Source organism: Pezoporus occidentalis, unplaced genomic scaffold, assembly GCF_034315485.1.
Source record: "Pezoporus occidentalis ecotype Australia unplaced genomic scaffold, CSIRO_AGI_Poc_V1 ctg450, whole genome shotgun sequence".
In the NCBI taxonomy this organism is placed as follows: Eukaryota; Metazoa; Chordata; class Aves; order Psittaciformes; family Psittacidae; genus Pezoporus; species Pezoporus occidentalis.
Genome location: NW_026915781.1, coordinates 16,753 through 32,694, shown reverse-complemented (window position 1 = coordinate 32,694; position 15,942 = coordinate 16,753). Strand labels below are relative to the sequence as shown.

General features: G+C 62.6%; 4 protein-coding genes across 7 annotated transcripts; 2 read left to right on the top strand and 2 right to left on the bottom strand.

Annotated features, from left to right (window-relative positions):
* Positions 1 to 300: 300 nt before the first annotated feature.
* TRIR (telomerase RNA component interacting RNase) lies at positions 301 to 1,615 on the bottom strand. Its single transcript, XM_062635382.1, has 3 exons — positions 1,329 to 1,615; positions 867 to 944; positions 301 to 535 (listed from the first exon to the last, which is right to left on the bottom strand). Exons 1-3 carry the CDS (start codon positions 1,560 to 1,562, stop codon positions 428 to 430), a joined length of 420 nt encoding a protein of 139 aa, XP_062491366.1. The 5' UTR covers positions 1,563 to 1,615; the 3' UTR covers positions 301 to 427.
* Positions 1,616 to 1,752: 137 nt separating this feature from the next.
* GET3 (guided entry of tail-anchored proteins factor 3, ATPase) lies at positions 1,753 to 4,326 on the top strand. Its single transcript, XM_062635381.1, has 7 exons — positions 1,753 to 1,946; positions 2,491 to 2,638; positions 2,718 to 2,866; positions 2,949 to 3,099; positions 3,172 to 3,279; positions 3,640 to 3,837; positions 4,055 to 4,326. The coding sequence occupies exons 1-7, from the start codon at positions 1,768 to 1,770 to the stop codon at positions 4,184 to 4,186; spliced, it is 1,065 nt and encodes a 354-aa protein (XP_062491365.1). The 5' UTR covers positions 1,753 to 1,767; the 3' UTR covers positions 4,187 to 4,326.
* A 557-nt stretch (positions 4,327 to 4,883) lies between these two features.
* On the top strand, positions 4,884 to 8,976 carry BEST2 (bestrophin 2). Of its 2 annotated transcripts, XM_062635378.1 has the most exons (9): positions 4,884 to 5,066; positions 5,261 to 5,355; positions 6,397 to 6,630; positions 7,183 to 7,337; positions 7,418 to 7,495; positions 7,871 to 8,023; positions 8,126 to 8,206; positions 8,290 to 8,441; positions 8,706 to 8,976. In XM_062635378.1, exons 1-9 carry the CDS (start codon positions 4,915 to 4,917, stop codon positions 8,884 to 8,886), a joined length of 1,281 nt encoding a protein of 426 aa, XP_062491362.1. In that variant the 5' UTR covers positions 4,884 to 4,914; the 3' UTR covers positions 8,887 to 8,976. The 2 variants fall into 2 exon arrangements, with proteins under 2 accessions (XP_062491362.1, XP_062491363.1); XM_062635379.1 differs by lacking the exon at positions 8,290 to 8,441 and having other exon boundaries at positions 4,885 to 5,066.
* A 763-nt stretch (positions 8,977 to 9,739) lies between these two features.
* LOC134172320 (intercellular adhesion molecule 5-like) lies at positions 9,740 to 14,594 on the bottom strand. Of its 3 annotated transcripts, XM_062635376.1 has the most exons (10): positions 14,325 to 14,594; positions 13,490 to 13,768; positions 13,097 to 13,408; positions 12,182 to 12,460; positions 11,830 to 12,108; positions 11,423 to 11,665; positions 11,095 to 11,340; positions 10,571 to 10,816; positions 10,110 to 10,373; positions 9,740 to 10,033 (listed from the first exon to the last, which is right to left on the bottom strand). In XM_062635376.1, the coding sequence occupies exons 1-10, from the start codon at positions 14,380 to 14,382 to the stop codon at positions 9,819 to 9,821; spliced, it is 2,421 nt and encodes an 806-aa protein (XP_062491360.1). In that variant the 5' UTR covers positions 14,383 to 14,594; the 3' UTR covers positions 9,740 to 9,818. The 3 variants fall into 3 exon arrangements, with proteins under 3 accessions (XP_062491360.1, XP_062491359.1, XP_062491361.1); XM_062635375.1 differs by having other exon boundaries at positions 9,766 to 10,373; XM_062635377.1 differs by lacking the exon at positions 10,110 to 10,373 and having other exon boundaries at positions 9,910 to 10,033; positions 14,325 to 14,454.
* Positions 14,595 to 15,942: the final 1,348 nt, after the last annotated feature.

The window sequence follows — 15,942 nt, the reverse complement described above, 5'->3', positions numbered from 1 at the left end:
TCCCCATAGCAGTAGCCGGGGAGCCCATAACTCCCCACTGCAGTGACTGGGGAGCCCATAACTGCTCCATAGCAGGGGCTGGGGAACCCATAACCCCTCACTGCAGTGACTGGGAGAGCCCATAACCCCCCCATAGCAGTGACTGGGAATCCCGGGTGACCCACAAGCCCCACCAGAATCTCTCCACGCAGCTCCAAATCTGAGGTGTTTAATGCTGCAGCAGCAGCCGCCTCCACCCCCCCCCCCTTTCCCACCCCAAATGAAGCCCCCCTGGGGGGGGCAGAAGCGGCGGGGCCAGTCCATGGTGGCATCAAAGTCCTGGTTGCCATTGGGGCAGCTCCAGTGGCCCCGGGCCCGGGGTGGGGCGTTTGGAGCTAGAAAAGGCTTCGGGCCCTGCAGAAAGAGCATTTCTAACGCCCAGTGGGCGCTATTTGACCAACGGCCGTGTTTTGTCGTCGTCGCTGCACTGATGCGCTTTGTACTTCTTCACCTCGGCCATGTACTTGGCCCACGCGTCCCCTTTACTCGTCAGCACCTACAGCAGCACAGGGAGACATAGGGGCGCTTGAGGAGCACCTCCCAATGCACCCCTTCCCTGGCTCCCCAATACCCACCTCAGCATCCCCAGTGTTCCCATTGCAGTACTCACACTATCCCCGGTTTACCTCAGTGTGCACTCCCTGTGTCCCCAACAGCAGTCCCAGTGTTCCCGGTTTCCTCCAGTGCTCCCTGTGTCCTCAACACCCCCTCCCTGCATCCCTTCCACCCCATCCCAGTGCCTCCCGTGTCCCCAGTTTACCCCAGCACTCCCTCCCAGTGCTGCCATTGTCCAGCTGAGTGTGTGTCCCCCAGCACGGGGCCCTCACCTCCTCGTCCGTCCTTTGCTTCTTGGCCACCACTCCTGTCTTCAGGGCCAGTTTGTTCCCCCCTCGCCGCCTGCCCACCTAAGGGGGGGAAGGGACACAACTGCCTCCGTTACCCACGGCCCCGGGGCCAGGAGGGACGGGCAGCCCGGCTGTCCGCAGCGGGGACCCCCCGTCCCTGCCTGCTTTGGGGATGACGTTCCCTTAGGGAGCGAGCAGCGCCGGTACCACGGGGGAGTCCCCGGTACGTGCCCCCCAGCTCCATGAACGCAGATGCCCGCTGGGAGGCGCTGGCGGTAACAGCGGGGCCCGCACTCGCGTCTGGGGACCCCCACCCCCGCAGCACAGAGCCGCTGGCGGGGGACAGCGGCCGCCGCCACCCCCGGAGCCGGCCCGAAGGGACCCCCGCGAACCCGCCGCAAGGAGCGGGTGGGCCGGGAGGAGACGCGGGTCCCGCGTCCTTACGAAGCTGAGGGCGCCGCCGCTCCTCTTCGAGCCGTCTGGCGGGCGGGGCCCGGCGCCACCGGCTGTTTCCGCCATCGCTGCCGCCGCCGCCTCCCGTTCCCGCTCCGCCTCCATCTTGCGCTTGAAGAGCTCCAGGAAGCTGCCGTCGTTGGCGAAGACGTTGACCCCGCCGCCGGGCCCGGGAGGCGGGGACGGGGCCTCCGGGGCCTCCCCGTCCTCACCGTGCGCCTCCATCTTGTCCGCCGCGATCGCCGCGCCGCTGGGCACGCCGGGAAGCGCGCGGCGCCGCCGGATGACAGCGCGGCGTTGCCGGGCAACGCGCCGCTTTTGCCCTCGCCCCTTAGGTCCCGGTGACCAATCCGGTGCAAAGGGGTGGGGCAGACCGGAGGGGTGGCAACCAATGAGGATGCGAGAGGGCCGCCTGGTGGCGCGGGGGAAGATGGCGACGGCGGCGGCGGCGGCAGCGGCCGGCGGCGGGTGGGGACCGGAGGCGGAGGAGTTCGAGGACGCGCCCGACGTGGAGCCGCTGGAGCCGACGTTGGCGAATGTCATCGAGCAGCGGAGCCTCAAGTGGATCTTCGTGGGCGGGAAGGGCGGCGTGGGCAAAACCACCTGCAGGTGCGGGGTTACTGGGACGGGCCCCGGAGGCGGGGAACCGGGATGGGCTTGGGGTGGATCGGAACCGCGGCGGGAACCGTGGTCTCGGGGAAGGGATCTGGAGCGGCCCCGGGGGGTGGGGGGACACACCGGGATGGGCTGGGGAGTGCGGGCCGGGCCGGGGGAGGATCAGGTTAGGGATCAGGCCAGGCTGGGAGGGACCGGGACGGGCTGGGGATAGGGGGCATCGGGATCAGAATGGCCTAATGGGGGATCGGGACCCGGAGGGGGATTGCGATGGGCTGGGGGGGAATCGGGATCGGGATCAGGATAGGTGGGGTGGGGAGCGGGACAGGCTGGGAGAGGGTCGGCCCCGGGGGTGTTCGGCCACAGCTGACGCCCCCACAAAATCGGCCCTCCATAGAGGGGGATGTTGGGCTCAGGGCTCTCAGGGCAGAAGGGACGCGGTTGGATCCTCCTGGGAGAAGCCTGGGGCCACCCCCTGTGTTTGTGTGTGTGTGTGAGGGGGGTAGGAGCACCCCGGCTGTCACCGCTGTCCCCCCAGCTGCAGCCTGGCCGTGCAGCTTTCCAAGGTGCGGGAGAGCGTCCTCATCATCTCCACTGACCCTGCCCACAACATCTCTGATGCCTTCGACCAGAAGTTCTCCAAGGTCCCCACCAAAGTGAAGGGCTATGACAACCTCTTTGCCATGGTGAGCCCGGCATTCCCAGCGTTCTCGGTGCTGTTCCTCCGCCACATTCCCCCTTTCTCACTCCCCAAGTCCTCTGCAGGAGATCGACCCCAGCCTGGGGGTGGCGGAGCTGCCCGATGAGTTCTTCGAGGAGGACAACATGCTGAGCATGGGCAAGAAGATGATGCAGGAGGCCATGAGTGCCTTCCCTGGCATCGATGAGGCCATGAGCTATGCTGAGGTGATGAGGTGAGCGCTTGGGGAGGGGTGCTGGAAGAGAGCCAAGGGGGGCATGTGGCCCCACTGAGTGTACCCCCTCGTGCTGAGGCAGGTTGGTGAAAGGGATGAACTTCTCTGTGGTGGTATTTGACACGGCGCCCACTGGCCACACGCTGCGGCTGCTCAACTTCCCCACCATCGTGGAGCGTGGCTTGGGCCGGCTCATGCAGATCAAGAACCAGATCAGCCCTTTCATCTCCCAGGTGAGAGGGGCAACCACAGCGTGGGGGGCAGACACCTCGGAGGGGTTGGAGCTTCACTGCTGTGTTCTTCAGATGTGTAACATGTTGGGCTTGGGGGACATGAACGCCGACCAACTGGCCTCTAAGCTGGAGGAGACACTGCCCGTCATCCGCTCCGTCAGTGAGCAGTTCAAGGACCCTGTGAGGCCACCAACAAGGACGTGGGGACACTGGGAAGCTAAAGAGGGGAATGGGGGATCATGGGGACACAGATGCTAATGAGGGAAATGGGGACCATGGGGACACTGGGATGCTAGAGGGGAAAGGGGACTATGGGGTATGAGGGTGGAATCTGGGGCTTTGGGGTGGAATCTGGGGCCACGGGGACACTGGGAGAGGACCTGGGGATGCCAAAGAGGGGAGTGGGGACCATGTGGATGTTGCTAAACTGGTCTGGGTGCATTCCTGCAGGGAATAGTCCCCCGGAGGGGAGATTGTTGCTGGGTTGTGTCCCCATGTCCAGATGTCCCCCTGAGGGTGCTTTTTGGGGGGGGTTGGCAGGAGCAGACGACTTTCATCTGCGTGTGCATCGCCGAGTTCCTGTCGCTCTACGAGACGGAGCGGCTCATCCAGGAGCTGGCCAAGTGTCGCATTGACACCCACAACATCGTGGTGAACCAGCTCGTGTTCCCCGACCCCCAGCGACCCTGCAAGATGTGCGAGGCTCGGCACAAGATCCAGGCCAAGTACCTCGACCAGGTACCCCCTGGCCTGGGGGGGCCATGGGGCTGGGGGGAGTGGCTTGGGGGAGACTGGGAGGGGTTTTGGGGCAGCCCCGGGTGAACCTGGAGCCTCTGGGGGTCTGAGAGAGGGTTTGAGGATGGAATTTGGGGTTTGGGATGCTGTACGGTTCCCTGGGGGTGCTATGTAGGTTCAGGGGATGTCCCCATAGCCCAGCCCCTCTCCCTACCCGTAGATGGAGGACCTCTACGAGGACTTCCACATCGTGAAACTGCCACTGCTGCCGCATGAGGTGCGAGGGGCCGACAAAGTCAACACCTTCTCCTGCCTCCTGCTGGACCCCTACCAGCCCCCTAGCCCCAAATAAACCCCCGGGGGGACCGGGGGGGGGCACCCCATATTTATCCCCCCCCCCAATCCATGTGTCCCCAGGGCTGGGGAAGGGGCCACAAAGGACCACCCTTCTCCCCCGGGCTTGTGTAAATAATAAACTCTGGCAGCAGTGGAGCCGCTTTCGTGTGGCTGTTTGGTGGGGGGGGTCCAACACGGTATGTGGGGGGTGACGTTAACACCGGTTGGCCCTGGGCCTGGTGGGACATGGGGGACCTTCATTAGTGCTTGGGGTGGATTAACTGGGCCGCAATGGGGTGGAGGGGGCTCTGCGCTCTCCCCGTGTCCTGCTGTGATCTGTCCCTGTGACCCCACTGCTGGCACAAGGGCTTGGGGACAGAGCCAGGGCTGGCGCCCAAGGCCACCAACATGCCCCTGTGGGGAAGGGGCTGGGCTCAAAGCACCCAGACAGCCCTCCCCTTGGGGGCACGTGTGTCCCCATCCCCTCTCCCCCCCGCCCCTGCCCAGGGCAGGGCCAGCCCCAGGATGGTATTTAAGGCCCCAGGACAGGGCCTGTGGCCCCAGAGCAGTGGTGGCCGCCCCCGTGCAGCTCTTGCTGAGGTGAGTGGGGGGATTTGGGGGGCTGGGGGTGGCCACTGGGCGTCACTTTAGTGTCCTCATGGTGTGCTCTGATGTCCCCGTGCCTCGTGTCCCCTGGGTATCGCTTCAGTGTCCCCACAGCGTTCGGGTGTCCCTAGACCTGCCATGACGGTGACATACACGTCACGCGTGGCCACCACACGCTTCGGAGGCTTCTCGCGGCTGCTGCTGCTCTGGCGTGGGAGCATCTACAAACTGCTCTACCGGGAGCTGCTGCTCTTCCTCACCGCCTACCTGGTGCTCAGCCTGGCCTACCGGTGCCTATGGACATGGGGGGATATGGCAGCATATGGGGAGGACATGGGGGGATATGGGGACACACAGGATGCAGGGGGAGATGGGGGACATAGGAATGGGGACATATGGGGGAACACAGTGTGGAGAGGGACACATGGGGTGCAGGGGGACACACAGGGGTGGGGGCCGCTGCTGACCCCCACCCATGGCCCAGGTTCCTGCTGTCGGAAGCACAGAAGAGGCTCTTTGAGAAGCTTGTGCTTTACTGTGACAAATCAGCCAACCTCATCCCCGTGTCCTTCGTGCTGGGTGAGACCCCAATACTCCCAGTACTGTTCCCAGTGTCCCCAGCATCCCCTCCCAGTGTCCCCAACAGCCCTCCCAGTGTCCCCAGCAGTGGTCCCAGTGCTCCGAGTGGTCCCAGTATCCCCATTACCTCCTCCCAGTGGCCCCAGTTTCAGACAGCACCCCTTTCCAATGCCCCCAGTTTTCCCCAGTGCTCCCTCTCCCCGCTCCCAGTGTCCCCAACACTGCCCCAGTGCCCCCAGTTTCACCCCTTTCCAATGCCCCCAGCCCCCCCTTCCAGCGCTCCCAGTGTCCTCAACACCACCCTAGTGCCCCCAGTTTCACCCCTTTTCAATGCCCCCAGTGCTCCCAGTTTTCCCCAGTGCCCCCTCTCCCAGTGTCCCCAACACCACCCCAGGGCCTCCAGTTTCACCCCTTTTCATGCCCCCAATGCTCCCAGTTTTCCCCAGTGCCCCTTCTCCCAGTGTCCCCAACACCACCCCGGTGGCCCCAGTTTCACCCCTTTCCAATGCCGAGTGCCCCCTGTTTTCCCCAGTGCCCCCTCTCAGTGCCCCCAACACAACCCCAGTGCCCCCAGTTTCCCCTCCCAGCGCTCCCAGTGTCCCCAACACAGCCCCAGTGCCCCCAGTTTCACCCCTTTCCAATGCCCCCAGTGCCCCCTCCCAGCGTTCCCAGTGTCCCCAACACAGCCCCAGTGCCCCCAGTTTCACCCCTTTCCAATGCCCCCAGTGCCCCCTCCCAGCGTTCCCAGTGTCCCCAACACTGCCCCAGTGCCCCCAGTTTCACCCCTTTCCAATGCTCCCAGTTTTCCCCAGTGCCCCCTCCCAGCGCTCCCAGTGTCCCCAACACTGCCACAGTTCGGCCTGTTTCACCCCTTTCCAATGCTCCCAGTTTTCCCCAGTGCCCCCTCCCAGCGCTCCCAGTGTCCCCAACACCGCCCCAGTGCCCCCAGTTTCACCCCTTCCCAATGCCCCCAGGCCCCCTCCCAGCGCTCCCCGTGCCCCTGTTGCCCCCCCTCCCCATCGCCCCACGCTGCCCCCGCAGGCTTCTACGTGGCGCTGGTGCTGGAGCGCTGGTGGGGGCAGTTCCGCGCCGTGCCCGCTCCCGACGGGCTGATGCTGGCGGTGGCCGGGAGCGTGCACGGCGCGGACGCGCGCGGGCGGCTGCTGCGCCGGACGCTGCTGCGCTACGGGAGCCTGGCGGCGCTGCTCGTGCTGCGCGCCGTCAGTTCCGCGGCACGCAAGCGCTTTCCCACCGCCGACCACCTCGTGCAGGCGGGTGCGCGCTTGATGTCGTGGGGGCGGCGTGACGTCAGGGAGGGGGGAGTCGACCCTCTATGGGTCAGGGGCATGGAATCGGGGGAATGGCACCGAGGGGTTGACAGCGGGGGATGGCACCTGGGACGATGTTATGGGGCAGAGCGATGTTATGGGGTAGGGGCACGGCACTGGGGATAGCACCTGGGGGCCGGTACCGGATGGAGTTTTCCTCCATCTCTTTGTCCCTCCTTCTGGCTTCGTGTCTCTCCATGTCCCTTATGTCCAGGGAAAGAGCTGCAGACACTGGGAACGCTGGAAATACTGGGGGAAGGTGCTGGGGACGCTGTGGGGACAGTGGGATGGGAGTGTCCTCATGGCAGTGACATCACCGTGGGGGTAGTGATGTCATCGTATGTGTGTGTGTGTGTGACGTGAACACGTGGACGTCACCCGGCTGGCTTCCGAGCTTCCCCTGCCCCAATGTGGGGGCACCGTGATGTCAGTGGGCAGTGACGTCACGGGTACGGGGAGTGACGTCATGAGGCGGGGAGGTTGACGTCCCTTTGCGCAGGGTTCCTGACGCGGGGGGAGCGGCGGCGGCTCGAGGGGCTCCGCTCCCCCCACAACCAGTTCTGGGTCCCCTGTGTCTGGTTCACGGCTCTGGCAGCGCAGGCGCGGCGCGAGGGGCGGGTGCGCGATGACAGCGCACTGAAGCTCCTCATGGAGGTACTCCAGAGACCCCTCAGGGACCCTTTGAACCCCACCCAGCACCCCCAAACACTCCTGTGTTTGTCCACCCCCCGCAGGAGCTGAACCGCTTCCGGGGGCACTGCAGCCTCCTCTTCCACTACGACTGGATCAGCGTTCCACTGGTGTACACCCAGGTGGGCACTGGGAGCACTGGGAAGCAATGGGGACATGGTGGGGGGGAAGCTGGATGGGGACCTGGTTGTGAAAGGGCATGATAGGACATGGGGAGACATAGACAGGGATTGGGGGATGTGGAGAGGACCCGAAAGGGATGGAGGGACATGGACCAGGGGACATGGGGGTACTGCCAAGGGATGAGGGGACATGAAAAGGTGGGGGGGGCATGTCGGGGTGTAGGAGGACAAGAATGGTGGAAAACGGGTGACCTGGAGGGATACAGATGACGATGGAAGGACATGGGAGTACATTGACAGGGACGGAGGGACATGGAAAACAGGCAGGGATGGAAGGATGTGAGGGGACATGGAGGGGACTGTCCCCTGCTGCAGGTGGTGACAATTGCCGTCTACACCTTCTTCGTGACGTGCCTCATCGGGCGGCAGTTCCTGGACCCAGCCCAGGGCTATGCAGGGCATGAGCTGGACCTGGGGGTCCCCATCTTCACCCTCCTCCAGTTCTTCTTCTACGTGGGGTGGCTCAAGGTGGGACTGGTGGGGAGATGACACATGGTGGCCTCAGGGAACACAACGGTGGCCTTGGGGGACACAACGGTGGCCTCAGGGGACACAGTGGCCTCATTGCAGGTGGCTGAGCAACTCATCAACCCCTTTGGGGAGGACGACGATGACTTTGAGACCAACACACTCATTGACCGCAACTTCCAGGTATCCCCATCCCACTCCCACTGGGAACTGGGTGTCCAGGATAGGGCCCAGGTGCGAGGATGGGACCCAAGTCCGTGCTGCAGGTCTCCATGCTGGCGGTGGATGAGCTGTACGGGGAGGTGCCGGTGCTGGAGCGAGACCGGTACTGGGATGCCACCAGCCCGCGGGTGCCATACACGGCTGCAGCTGCGCCTCTGCGCCAGCCGCCGTTCCGCGGCTCTGCCTGTGACATAACGTATGTGGGGACGGGACCCCCCAACTCCCCCCCCCTCCTCAATGAGACTCTCTGGGGTACCCCCACACCTCTGGAGTTCCTTCAGCCACCCCAGAATGTCCCCAGTGTCCCCCAACCCTGCCGAGACCTCCCAGCTCCCACCAGGGACCCCAAGATGCTCCCAGGGACCCTTGAAAGCCATTCCTGGGGAATGGAGGTGTCCTTGATGGGGGGGTGCCAGAGGTGACTCTGGGGTGGTTTTGGGGTGACCTCGATGTCCTGCAGGTTGGCCAAGGAGGAGATGCAGTTCCTGCCACTGGAGGATATTGGGGAGACCCCCGAGTCCCAGCTGGGGAATGGGGACAGCCCAAGGGGAGACAAAGCCACCCTGAGGGACATGCCAGGGGGGGACAGTGCCCCTCACGATCACTGGCTCCTTCACCCCAGTGCTGACGACATGGTTTAAAGTGGGGGGAGAATACCCAAAACACACCCTTCCAGCATAGCTCAGCCCTATACGAGCCCCCCAAGAATGTCTGCTGGGAATGAATCTCCACCTCTATGTCCTGTGGCTTTATTGAAATGGGTTTGGGGCACAACAGGACCCCTCCTCCAGCCCCATAGAAAAGGGGTACAAAATGTGAAATGCTAAAAGCCCCCCACAAAGAGGGGTGCAGGATCTGTGCCCCCCCCCCCCCCAGCCTGTAATGTCTAAAATGGGACCAGCCCAGAGCAAAGAGGAAGCCCCAAAGTCAGCAGCTGGGGACACCCAAAGCCCCATCAGTGGTTGGAGGGCGGCTGTGGGTGGTCCCAAAACCCACAAGGGCCATAGGGAACCCCAGCATCATGGCCCAAACCTCCCAGTTCCAGTCACCCCACCAACAGCCCCCATTTACAGCCCCCCCCCAAATACCAACCCCTTCCTGGGGGTATCTTCACCTTCCCCGTGATATCTGTCCTCCAAGGGGTCCCCATGCTCCCCATAGGGTATGTGTGCCCCCCTGAAGCCTTTGCCCCTTGGCCAGGATGGGGGTCCCCATGGTTGGGAACGCGGGATGGGGCTTGGGAACAAGAAGGTGGTAGTTGGGACCGCATCCCCCGCCCCTGAAGCTGGAGTCACCATCTTCCTCCCTCCCATTCCAATGGAATTTATTGGCTGTTGCTGTATACCCTGGGAATTGCCAAAAGGGGACCTGGGTGCCCCCCTCCCCCCTGCAGCAACCCACTGGCACCAAAATGCTTCAAACTCCCCCAAACAGTGTGACGATGGGGAGGGGGGGAACACAGCAGGGATGGACAGACACAAAAAGAGACCCCCAACCATCCGTCTCATTGGGAATGCCAGGGGGATCCATCCCATTGGGGATGCTGAGGCTAAGGGGGGACGGATGTTCCCGGTTACGGCTGTGTGAGCTGGATGCCATAGACCTCAGCTTGGCCACAGTGCTGCCGGTGCAGGCAAGCGGCTTCCAACGAGCCCTCGGCGTCCCGCACGTTGTATTCCCCCTTCTTGCATGCCGTTGATTTGAGGTAATAACCCCCGGCAGCCGCCAAACCCACCGCGGTAACGGCTCCCACTGAGCCCAGTGACGCCACCAGCACCAACTGGCTCTCTAACGGGAGGGCAAAGCGTCGGTGGCACCTCAGTGGCGGTGTCACCCCTTTGTTTCCCTGTAGCCCCCAACTCACCGTCCACCTGCACCAGGATGCTGCCGGCCTGCCAGCCGTGCCGATTGCTTGCGGTGCAAGTATAAAGCCCCCTGTTAGCAGCGGCGGCCCCGGCGACAGCGACGCTGTGGTTACCAGCGCCAAAGCGGAGGTTGGGAGCGGGCGGCAGCACCCAGCCATAGGTGGGGGGGGGCAGCCCCTCGGCGTGACATTCCACGCTGAAGCTGGTGCCGCGGGAGACGGTGGCCGAGGGCAGGATGCGCAGGGTGACAGTGCCTGGGCTGTCTGCACCGGGGGGGGGGCACCGGCCCTCACCCAAAGCACAGCCCCAGAGGCAAAAAACACCCCCAGAAAGCCACTTTTTTGCACAACCACCCACCCCCCCTCCCCCACGCCTGGGTCCCTCCATTGACACCCAGGTCCCTCCCTGGACCCCCAGGTTCCTCCCTGACACCCCTTGGGTCACCCCATCCTTGACTCACACTCGACAGTGATGGTGATGTTGCGCAGCGCTGTGCCATGGCTGTTGGTGGCCTGACACTGGTAGGTGCCAGCATGGGCGCGGGTGACATTGGTGCTCATTGCCACGGGGTGGTGGCCGTCCCCAAGCTTGGTGCAGGTGACGTGGGGCTGGGGGTTGCCAGTGGCTGCACAGACCAGCTCCGCTGACGTCCCCTCAACCCAGAGCCTCTGTGCTGGGCACCCGAGCTCTGCCATGCTTGGCTCATCTGCAGGGACATGGTGGCCAAGGGGATGGGTGCTGAGTGATGATGAGTGCTGGGGCTGGGTATTGGATGATGAGACTGGGTGATGAGTGCTGGGGCTGGGTATTGGATGATGGGACTGGGTGATGATGGGTGCAGGGACTGGGTTATGATGGGTGCTGGAGCTTTGTGATGCTTAAGGGGTGCAGGAATAATGACATTTCCAGCATAGCCACATCCCCAGCCTGGCTTCAGCATCCCCATCACTGGCACCACTGGCTCCTGTCCCCTCTGGCACTCACACTCCACTGTCACCACCACGCTGCGCACTGCAGTGCCATGCTTGTTGGTGGCCCGGCAGATGTAGCGCCCGGCATCGGCGCGGTGAACCACCCGGTGCATTCCCGACCTGCCCATGGTGCCACCGTCGCGGGCGCAGCGGGTGCTGGGTGGCGGGTCCCCATCGGCGCGACATGACAGCTCCCGCCGCTCGCCCTCCACCCAGACCCGGTGCGTGGGGCAGCCCCTCTCCGTCAGCGTGGGCTCATCTTGGGGAGGGGGCAAACAGGGCTCGTGGTTAGCGCCGGTGCTGCTGGTGCCACCGCAGCGCAGGGTACCGGTGCCACTCACACTCCACGCGGACAGTGACGAGCTGGCTCTCTGTCCCCAAGCTGTTGGTGGCATTGCATAGGTAGGTGCCGGCTCGGGAGCGGGTGACCAGCTCTGGGACCCTGGTGCTGACAGTGATGCCGTTCCGGCCACACACTACAGTGGGCACAGGGTTGCCAGTGGCGTGGCAGGAAAGAGCTTCCCATGTCCCTCGCAGCCATGTCCGGTTCCCAGGACAGTCACTCGCTGCCAGCTCAGGCATATCTGGAAAAGACGTTGGGATGTGGCAATGGGAGAGGCTGGAAAAGAAGCCTGGCTCAAACACTGTTAAACTGAGTTAATTTCAACCAAGTGACCGATCCATTGACTCCACCCAGGTCAAGACAATCAGGAATGCAGGGAGCAGCCATCGGCAGAGCAGCACTCACAGAGCACGGAGAGCTGGGTGTCCACGTCCTTTGTCACCATGGTGTCATTGACGTCCAGGCTGGCCCGGCACCTGAATCGCCGCCCGTTGTCTTCACGGCTGGCCACCAGCGGCAGCTCCAGCTGGGAATGTGGCCCCTCAGCCAGGATCCCGCTGTCAGCATCACGGAGCTGTAGCCACAGTGCCGGGGGCTCGGCAGCACTAATATGGCACCTCACCAGCACCTCGCTGCCCGCTGGAGCTGATGCTGGGCTCAGCTCTAGGACAGGTGCTGGGAAGCCTGTGGGAAAGGTGCTGGTGGTCCAATGGGATTTCGGGATGGGCTCCTATTACCCCCTCACCCGGTGCCTTACGGTAGACATGGAGCTGCCTCTGTGCAGTACGTGCAGCTGTGCCCACTGCGGCGGTGCAGATCAGCTCCTGCGGTCCCACGGTGCTGGGTGCCAGCATGGTGACACTGGTCAGCACGTCCCCGGCCACCGTCGTAGTGAAGTTCAGGCTCTGCCCGGCCAGTGTGAGGGTGAAGCGGACATCGCCAGCGGGGAAGGCGCCGGTGAGCTGGCAGGTGGCGGTGCTGGTGGTGCCGAGCTCCAGGCGGGATGGAGCCTGGAGCTGCGGTGGCTCTGGGAGAGCTGCAGGGACGTGGCATCACCAGGATCATGGATCCCAATGGCCGGACACTCACCGGGTGCCGGTGAGGACATGGAGTTGCTGGAAGTGATTCCAGCATGGCCGTGGCCACTGGGTGAAGGCAGGGAGAGATTCAGGAATGGGAAAGGGATTAGAGTTCTGGAGCTAAGCTGGGCAGTCCCAGAGAGACTGGGATGGGACTGGATGGGAACAGATGGAGATGGGAATGGGGACTGGGATGGGAATTGGACTAGGATGGGATTGGGGAGGGGATGGGAAAAGGACTTGGATGGGGTTGGGGAGGGGATAGGAAGAAGACTGGGATGGAGATGGGAAGGGGATGGAGACTGGGGTGGGGATTGGTATGGCACAAAGACGGGAATTGGGGACAGGAATAGGATTGGCATGGGATTAGGATGGAAATGGAGATGAGACTAGGATGGGAGGAGGAACGAGGATAGAGATACGATAGAGAAGAAGACTGAGATGCGGATGGTAACAGGGACATGGAAATGGGATTGGGATGGAGATCAGATGAGGACTGGGATGAGACAGGATGGGGACAGGGCCATGGTGGTGCTGAGCTGCTCCAACCCTTTCCCCTGGCTGGGTCCATGGGCACCAGCACCAGAACTCACCGAACACTGAGAGCCTGATGGGGGTGGCGGCGCGGGCGAAGAGGGGCCCATGTGGCCGCAGAGACAGCTCAGCATGGCAGGTGACATCCTGCCCGTGGTCCCCGGGCCCGGCGCTTAGCACATGGGTGACAGCCACGCTGGTGCTGCCATTCACAGCACCAAAACTCGCTGTCCGCAACGTTTCAGCCCCTCGGCGCAATGTCACTGTCAAGTTGCCCACTGGAGCCACCTCCAGCACATGGCACGTGAGGTTCCTGCTCTCACCCACCGCCAAAGCTGGCACAGGTTCCAGCACCACCCGCTCCGGTAGCCCTGAGATGTGGTGACACCAAACTATCAACCACAGCCCCCCCTATCAGCACCACCCTCTTTCCCCCTCATCCTGGTACTCACGGTACACAAGGACCCCGGCGCTGGCATTGACTTGGGTGTCACCACAGTGCCCATAGCATGTGGCGGTGCTGGGGTTCCACTGGGACACGTTGAGGAGCCAGAAGCTTTGCCACCGGTGCCCACCGGCTCCCAGAGCCATGGGTAAGGGGGTGTCCAGCCCCAATGTGGCGTTGCCCCCCGGGCAAGCGCTGCGGCTGCAGTTGATGGCCACCGAGCCCCCAAAGGGAACCACGGCCACCCGCGGCCAGGCCCTCACTGTGAACGCACTGCAGGCAGCCCCTGCAAGAGCCCCCACCAGGGGACACCCCCTGACGGCTCATCCCTGGCACCCCGTGGCTGAGGACTCTGCTTGTGAGCCCCTCCTCCCCGAAATAGGGTCTCCTGGGGATCCATCCCCCAACATTAAGGGTCCCTAGAGGCCCCCCAAAAACAGGCACCCAGTGTCTGAGGTCCTAGGGGTCCCTCCTGTGTCCCCCATGATACATGTATCTGCATGCACATGATACATGTACCTACATACACATGCTACTAAGGGGTCCTTGGTCCCCCCTCCGCCCAGAAATGGGGTCTCTTGGGGTCCACCCCTCAGTGTTAAGGGTCCCTGGTATTGGGGATTCCGCCTTCCCGCTCCCCATTATGAGGGGTCCCAGCATTTGGGCTTTTTGGGGTTTCACCCTCCACCCCCAAAATTAGGAGGTCCTGGGCCTGGGTCCCCAGTCATGTGTGTATCCCCCTCCAAGGGCCCTCGGGGTTCCCCTCCCCCCACACGTTAAGGGTCCCTGGAGTTTGGGGTCCCCGGGGTCCAACCCACATCCCCCCACAGGGTTCCTCCTACCTGCAAGTGCCAGGATAAGGGGGGGCAGCAGCAGCACGGCTGTGTCGGAGGGGCCCATCAGGTGCCAGCTGCTGGGGGTGGTGTAGAGAGGGGGAGGAAGAGGAGGAGAAGGAGGAGGAGGGAGGGGGAAGAGGAAGATGGAGATGGAGAGGAAGAGGAGAAGGAGGGGAAGAAAGAGGTGGAGGGGCAGGAAAAGCAAGAGGAGAAGGGGGAGGAAGAGGTGGAGGGGCTTAAAAGGAAGATGGAGATCAAGAGGAGGATGGGATGGAGAAGAAGAGAGAGGGGATGAAAGCAGTGTCTCTGCGACCACGCAGGGAGGTGCTGGTGATGCTCCTCCTCCCGCCTCCGGCCAAGCACCACCCCCCCACCCCGGTGCTCGGTCCTGATCCCGCTCCATGTACTGTATGTGTCGGCACATGGACATGTGTCGTGTGTGCATGCAGCATGGAAATATGCCCGTGTATCGCACATAATACAGATCTGTATACCACATGCATGCAAGCATGCATCATGTGTGCATGTGGGTACATGGATCATGTTCATGCAGGTGTGTATTGCATGTGCATGTAGGTACATGTATCATGCACATGTAGCCAGACATAACATTTGCATGCAAGTACATGTCTCATGCACACAGCCGTGCATTGTGTGTGCCCCTAGACACACTCAAACACCTTGAGCACTGTCACCACCGTGGTTGTCCCCTTGTCCCTGTCCCCATCCCATGCTCCAGCCTATCTGGGCCCATGCCGCCACCTGGCGTTTTGTGCCGTGTTATGCTGTGTCATTCCACGCCGTGCCATGTCATGCTATGTCATACCATGTCGTTCCATGTTGTTCTGTGTTGTGGCAGTGCCAGCGAGCTCCAGGTGCTGCCACACGCTCACGCCATTGCCTGCCACTTGGCATCAGGCCCAGGAAATGGGGTGATACCACGTGTGCTTCCCCCTGTCACCCCAATCCCAGCTCCATCCCACCATTCCCAGTTCCCCACAGCCCCGGCTCCAGCCTCTGCCTGTACCCCCATCCCCTGCCTGTACTCCAGTCTCTTGCCCATACCCCCATGCCTTGAAACCTCCCAGTATAGCCCTGTACAGACTGGTATAGACACACAGTCCAATACAGTCCTTTGCCGACCAGCATAGCCCAGTATACCCCAGTACAGCCCAATGCAGCTTAGTACAGTCCAGTACAACTCAGTATGGCCTAGTGCGATCTACTGACATCAGATCTACTGGCCCAGCCCAGTGTAGATCTGTACAACGCAGTATGGACCCGTACAGCCTAGTATTGTTCCTTACAGCCCAGTATAATCTGTATAGACCAGTCTAGATCAGTAGTCTAGTATAGACCTGTGCAGCCCAGTATAGATTTTTATAGCCCAGTATTGACCTGTGCAGTCCAGTATGGATTTTTATAGCCCAGTATTGACCTGCCTAGCCCAGTATAGAGCAGTAGAGCCTAATAGAGACCTGTACAGCTCAGTATAGGTCCATCCAGCCCAATATAGACCCTTACAGCCCAGTATAGATCAGCAGAGCCCAATAGATCATGAAGAGCTGTTTTCCCTGTGGCCACCGATGTCTCAGGGTACCAGAGACACCCCCTCTGGCTCTGC